Source organism: Myxocyprinus asiaticus, chromosome 40 (genome assembly GCF_019703515.2).
Source record: "Myxocyprinus asiaticus isolate MX2 ecotype Aquarium Trade chromosome 40, UBuf_Myxa_2, whole genome shotgun sequence".
Classification (NCBI taxonomy): Eukaryota; Metazoa; Chordata; class Actinopteri; order Cypriniformes; family Catostomidae; genus Myxocyprinus; species Myxocyprinus asiaticus.
Genome location: NC_059383.1, coordinates 40,171,301 through 40,178,800, shown reverse-complemented (window position 1 = coordinate 40,178,800; position 7,500 = coordinate 40,171,301). Strand labels below are relative to the sequence as shown.

Sequence of the window (7,500 nt, the reverse complement as noted above, 5' to 3'; positions counted from 1 at the left end):
TTTTAGTGTTTCTGTGCCGCTGTAACAGAGCTGCACAGATATACCTCACAGACAAAATAGTTACCATAGATACCATCATGCATCACTTCCTGTCATCCTGCAGAACTTCCTGCGTAAGGTGGAGCAGCTGTTCATGTGTTTGTGCTGTCAGGAGTTAGCCTACCAGCCAATCACAACCGAGTGTTCACACAACGTCTGCAAGGTTTGTGTTTTACTACGAATACACACACATGAAAATACTCACCACACTCAGGGATAGTTCAACCAAAAATGAAACTTCTGTCGTCATTTATTCACCCTCAAGTCGCTCCAATCCTGTATCATTTTCTTTCTTCTGTGCAACACAAAAGGAGATGTTTAGCAGATTGTTAACGCTGCTGTAAAGATTGAAAAATGCATGATTATCAGTGAATAACGACTTTAAATTGGGTCTGCTCCTCACATAAAGCTATAGTAGACTGCACAAAAATATTTTTTTATGAATATTTTTGTCTTGTTTTCCAGTAGAAAATATATATGACTTATAAGACTTAATATTTCATGCCATTTTGCTTCTCAAGTAAATATATTTTGTTTTGAGAATGTTTAGATATTTCTACTGGAAAACAAGACAAAAACATTAAAAAATATTTTTGTGCAGTCTACTATAGCCTTAAGTGAGGAGCAGACCCAATTTAAAGTTTTTATTCACTGATAATCATGCATTTTTCAATCTTTACATCCCCAGTCCCCATTCACCCTCATTACATGGAAAAGAGCAGCGTGAACATTCTGCTAAACATCTCCTTTTGTGTTGCACAGAAGAAAGACAGTCATATAGCTCCGAAACGGCATGAGGGTGAGTATATGATGACAGAATGCTCACTTTTAAGTGAACTGTCCATCTAAATCAGTATAGTTTAGCACTGTTCTCAGATCTGTCAGTAACAGCGCTCTGTTGTGTCTCAGACGTGTCTTCAGAGGTCGTTTCGAGCTGAAGTGTTCACCTGTCCCGCCTGCCGTCATGACCTGGGCAAAAATTACAGCATGACCCTCAATAAAACCCTGCAGCTGATCCTCGATCAGTTTTTCCCTGGATACAGTAAAGGACGATGAGCCTCATCCAGCACACACACACACACACACACACACACACACACACTCGTGCTTCATGTAGATGGGCTCTACCAACAACACCAGCCTGACAACTGTATTCAAAGACACGTCACATGACAAACGCACACCATCATGACTACAAACTCGACGGATGCTGTCTGGCTCTGCCGAAGAACGTAACGTTCACAGAGTGAGAAATGAAGCGATGGCAGACATCATGATTTGCCTCCATTTAATCAGTTCCCTAAAAATCGGAGTTGAAGGTGAATCTCACAAATGTCCAGATCATTCTTAAATCAAAAGAAAGACATACAAAATAAAAGCCTGTTTGAGGATCATTAGAACTAAGCACATTTTCACCCCAAATTGTCATTACTGTCATGTGTCTGGATGTTTTACTTTTGGGTTTGTTTGATGTTCATTATTCTCAGTAGTGATTCTCATAAGAAATGTTTCATGTTTATTTAAATGAACATACATTAGAGGTAGTGCAACAAATACTTCAATGATAAGTACTTTTAAAATGTATAATTTTTTGTCATTTTAACGTTTTTATATTTAATATGTATGAATACAATTTAACAAATATTTAATTAATTATTTTTATTTTTTGCATTATAGTAATGAGAATTTGGGTGGAAATAATTCATTTCTTGACAAAAAATAAAATATGTAAATTCACTTTTTTTTTATATATATATATATATAATTTTTTTTAAATTAAAACATAAGTCTTTCTTTTGATTTTGTGGTGAAATATGACGGTGTTTGACTGATTTTGTGAGATTTACCCGTGGAGAACAGATGTCTAATGCTGAGGTCAATAAACTTTGGTTTAAAACAAATATATATATTTTTGGTTTTAATGCAGTTAGTTCACAATTGTTGCTCATTAAATTAATGATCTTAAAAAACAATTCGGGTTCAATGCATTTGTGGCATAATGTTGACTACCACAAAACTATTTTTGACTCGTGCCTCTTTAATGAAAAATATATATAAAAAAAAAAAACGCAAAAATTGCAGAGCTTACAATGGAAGTCAATGGGGTCAATCCGTAAATGTTAAAATACTCACCGTTTCAAAAGTATAGACACGACGTAAACAATGTGTGCGTTAACACTTAGTATTTTAACGTTTACGAACTGACCCCATTGACTTCCATTGTAAGCTCCGCAATTTTTGCATTTTTTTAATCCAGATTTTTCATTAAAGAGGCACGAGTCAAAAATAGTTTTGTGGTAATCAACATTATGCCACAAATGCTGTCGACTGAGCTGAACTTGTGTTGAACCCGGAATATTCTGTCTTTTCATTTGCGGGTCCGATCAACCCCGAACCTTCAGGACGATTATAATGCGTATCGTAAGTGACGATCTGTCCGAATCGCTCCAGGTCGACGTGTAAATATGGAGCAACTGTCCTGAACTGCAGTTTGTCTCCCTTCAGCTGAATATTCATTTCACATCCAGAGATAAAAGAGAAATCTCTGGAATCTGCGCTGAGCTGTACGGGACCTGCAGAATGTTGGATCATGTAAATGGAGTGATGAGGGGTTTTGAGGCTGATCTGGGGTCAGACGGGGTGGAAAAATCAACTACAATTCATCAGTCCTTTCAGAGTTCAAACTCTGTTTTCCTCATCAGTATTTCTGTCTTGCTCTCCAGTAAAATACCCCTAAAACAAGATGCATTTACATGAGAAGCAAAACTGTAAACGATAATAAGACTTTTTGAATTATGTTTTCTTATATTAAGTGTAAATCACTCAAACGTTTTTAGATGTATGCTTAATGTCAATTTAGCTTTTAAAATACATGTATCTTGTTTTAAGGATGTTTGCATGTTTTTGCCTGTTTTTACTGGAAAACAAAACAAAAAGACTGATTTGGGAAATGATATTTTGCAGTGTCAAGGGAGAGAGCATGTTCTCACTTCACGTCTGTTGCTCGGCTTGTTTGTCTCTTTTGTGGTGCTTGTCCTTTTGCCTAAAAGATTTATGATTTTTTGTTTTCAGGAAATGCTAATGTACAATGTTTAAAGATTATACCGTTGTCCCTACAGCAGACTGTGATGTGTGTTGCTTTCACACGATATAACGTCTTTGTTTTTCTGCTTTTAGTTTAATTTCCAGCGCTACAGATTCTCTGGCGTCTGTGATCTTGCCTGTTCTCTCTCTCGCTGTACTGATGCGCTTCAGCTTTACTGTGGTGTTTAATGTTTTTATTGCACTTACTAAAGACCATAAAAGAGATTTTGAAAGCAAATGTTGACGTTCTGAAGCTGATGGCACATTCGCCAGTTTATTTTCCTAAAATGGTTTAGTTCCTGTTCTGCTCTTATTGTTAGCTCTTTAAATGTCCCAGTCGCAGCAGAAACATCGCTTTGAATTGTGATTCCAAATTTTATACACGGTATAATAATTGTTATGTACTTATTAAATATTTTGATTCCAGAAACAGTGTGTGTTTCCTGTCACTCACAGCGCCTGATGGATTCTCTTGGAAAGTTTTGACGTTTCACATGCTGAAGAATAAAATATTCTGCTATTTTGGGTTTTATTAAGGTTCCTCTTTCATAGCTCAGGACACTCGAGGTTCTCCACTTACAATTCCTGGTGAGAAACTTTAGTGTTCATATGTGTCTTTTTAATTGACAGTAGATCAGCCGAGCCGTTCTGTCAGGAGTTTTGAGGTCGTTTATGCCGTTCATTATTTTCATGTTAAATCAGAGGATCAGATTGGAGGAGACACTGCTGCTGTGTTATGGTCTGGTTGCTATGGTAACAGCAGCAGTGTAAACTGAGCTGAATGTAAACCGAATCTGTTTTTCACATCACAAAAATAAAACCTCTGTACAGCCTTATCAGTGCCAACGATGAGTGTGATCAGAGACGCTCTACAGACCGTTTCTTTCAAGTTAGTACAGTTATTGTTACTACAGTAACATTTTAGTAAATATATGTAGTGTGAGAAGCTTTCTGAATCATTCTGGCATTTTTTTTAATTTTTTTTTTAAATTATGATGAGCACATTTTGCTGGCATTAACTGGACTAACTCTGGTGTTTGAGGAGAAACTGTGATAACCATGGTCTGTTTTTGTAAGGGAATTTTAGAAAAGCATACCGTTTACTGTTTCTGCAGTATGCAGTATGTTATTTTTTTAGTATGCACATATAATTCCTGGATGATCTGCAACATTTTCCAAATGTGCAGAATACAGTAAAGTGCACTGTTTTCCATTATGATGAATGAACCAGAGAAGGGGAATTGTGCTTAATTGTCATGAAAATAAAATCACAATGCAAAATAATAATAATAATCATCATCATCATTATCATAATGGTCTTAAAAAAAATATGCTTCATTTTCCTAATACAAAATATATTTTTTATCTTCTGTTTATTTTGGGGTAAAATATGAACTTGTTCTTGACAGGCTTTCATGAGATATTCACCCTCTGGTTTTTATTTAATTCTCTCTTATGGACTCTGACCTGTTAAACACCCCTCATGACTTTAGACAGTCCGTTCTGAACCTCCTTCAACCAGGAGCATAGATTCCAGGGGGGAGGTAACTACCCCCATTCCCCCCCAATAATAAAAACAAGCAAGTACAACCCCCCCATAATCAAAACAAGCAAGTACAACCCCCCCCCCCCATAGTAAAAACAAGCAAGTACAACCCCCCATAATCAAAACAAGCAAGTACAACCCCCCCATAATCAAAACAAGCAAGTACAACCCCCCCATAATCAAAACAAGCAAGTACAACCCCCCCCATAATCAAAACAAGCAAGTACAACCCCCCATCATAATCAAAACAAGCAAGTACAACCCCCCCATAATCAAAACAAGCAAGTACAACCCCCCCCCATAATCAAAACAAGCAAGTACAACCCCCCCCCATAATCAAAACAAGCAAGTACAACCCCCCCCATAATCAAAACAAGCAAGTACAACCCCCCCCCCATAATCAAAACAAGCAAGTACAACCCCCCCATAATGTTTTTGTATTACTGACATTAATTACTGAGGGACTCCTTCAAAGCCAGTTTTGCCCTAATAGCTTTATTGAATAGTAGATTATTTTGGTGATTTTCCCAAATAAATGGATTGAGTCTTGAGGGGTAAATCGGGCAGAATGAGGTGTTTTATATCTGTTCCAAACAAGAATTATTACAAAAGACACTGGCATGTTCATGGGTTCATGTTTCAAGCCGGGAGCAAACTCAAGGTAGAAGAGAAAAGAATGAGAGATGACTTACTTTTCTGCTTAACTTTAGAAAAGCTACATTTTCACATCTAATTTTATTTTATTTTCATTCATGTCTCTGTAACGATAGCTGGTACGTGCTGTGCAGTGTTTGTAACCCTCACTTGCCTCAAGAGGCGCACTAGCGACTGACGTTAGAGGTTGTAGCCTTTAACCTCCTCATTAGCGCGCCCTCCTCACATACCGGAGACCCCGGTTCGAATCCCGCTCAGAGCGGGTCCAGCAGGACTGGACATCTAATATACTAGTAAAAAAGTACTGTAAATGCATGTTTATTTTACAATAATTTTACAAATAAAGAAATGGTTGTATAAAATCGAAATAGTGTGAATGGCTTTAATTTATGACACAAAAAAAATAATCCATAGACAGTACAGTCCACACAAGTACAAACGTCTCTGATGAAACGGTAAGTCAGCTCTGATTGTTCACACCTTCAAGAATACATTTTTAAACTCAGTATTGATGTTGTAATTGTTGTTGGTTGTAATGTAACAAACTTTAAATTGTCAACATCACAATGTTCTCTCAGTCTCACAATAACTAGGTTTTTATCCAACTATTTGTATGCGCATTTTGAAATTGCATATAAGAAATCCAGAATGGAAACGCTTGATATGCGCATAAATTGTCTAAATTCGCTTAGAAGTTTATGCAAATTATGAAAGCTCCGACATCGGCATACAATTATTTGAATTAATAATGGTGACAGCCCGTGACATTCAGAAGTGTTTAACCCACAACAGGTCCTCGCAATAGGTGGGATTCCATCCAAAATGTTTCGCATTTTTTTTAAATCACACTTAAGAAAATACGAATTGTTGCGCGTTTCTATCCACTACGTAATGTGCATTATCATGAGTGAGCCGCCTTGTCGTCATGGAGCAGCTGAATGACCTCTCCCTGCTTTGGGGACAGTTTTATTTGCAAGACTGGAGCAAGTATCTCATTTTATTAAATGCATCTATGAGACATCGCAGAATAAGTGTAATATCTGATATAATGTGGGCTGAAATAACTGTGATGCCCACACACCGCCAGTCTCCACATACCTGGGAGTGCCCGCTCTCAAAACTGTTCTGGCGGATTGTGAGGATCCACTTTATCGACCAACGGTGGATTAAACGCTTCCGAATGACGCACTGTGTTCCAAGAATTGTGTGCCAGCTAGTCACATCAAGCTATCGCACACTCATAACACATGCACGACTGGTCAAAACACATCATCGTTTTGCGAACAAACCGTTTCCATCACCTTAATGCACATTTTAACTAATGTGAAACTCTAGAAAATCCACCTCCTATTAGCGCATAAAATTTTAAGCGAATTTAGAAAGTTTATTCGCATATCGAGAATTTAACTGGGTTTCCATCCAAAATGTTTCGCATTTTTAAGCGCATTTCTAGAAATTCGACTTAAGAAAATGCGAGTCGTTGCAGGTTTCCATTTACTGCGTCATGTGCATTATTTTAAAGGAGCCTGCCTTGTCATGAGGGGAGAGTTATATGCAGAATAGGAGCGAGTATAAATTGTTTTATTAACCATTGTGCGTCATTAAAAAAAAAGTTACTCAGAGGTCCTTCGAGGACAAAAATGTCCATGTCAAAAAACTGCCATAATAATATTATATATTAATATTATTTTCCACTTTCACTGACTTAGATTGTTTAACCAACATCAGTCCTGATCATAACTACCAAATATTCATTTTCAGGATTTTAACCCTTTAAATGCCAGTTTGTTTACATAATGCCACTGTTGTTTTTTAAACACACACACACACATTTCTCAATACACACATACAAAACACACTCTGACATCCATACCAACACACACACACACAATATTATCTGCATCATTTATTCAGTTGTCCTGCAGTGCTCTATAATACAGCAAACAGAGAATAGGGGAAAAGCATGTATTTGCTCCATAGGCTAAACATGAGAAAAATGGCGCCATCTGGTGGAAAATATAAAAAATGTAAATTTTGAAGCCAGGGCTCCGGAATGAAAGAATAATATCATAGAATTCATGATTTTATGCTTTAATGGCACTGGGATCAAATATTGCAGTTTTAATGGGTTTCAATGGGGACATTTTTGTCCTGAAGGTCCTGAGTGTTACTATTTT

The 7,500-nt window shown here is 37.0% G+C and overlaps 1 protein-coding gene across 1 annotated transcript in view; it reads left to right on the top strand.

The window, feature by feature from the left end:
• Positions 1-1,938, top strand: part of LOC127430819 (E3 ubiquitin-protein ligase UHRF2-like) — a 54,835-nt gene extending 52,897 nt beyond the window's left edge. Inside the window, exons 15-16 of the mRNA XM_051680919.1 lie at positions 104-202; positions 949-1,938. Of these exons, the coding sequence (XP_051536879.1) occupies positions 104-202; positions 949-1,095 (246 nt within the window). The 3' untranslated portion in view covers positions 1,096-1,938. The remainder of the gene's footprint in view (positions 1-103; positions 203-948) is intronic.
• Positions 1,939-7,500: the final 5,562 nt, after the last annotated feature.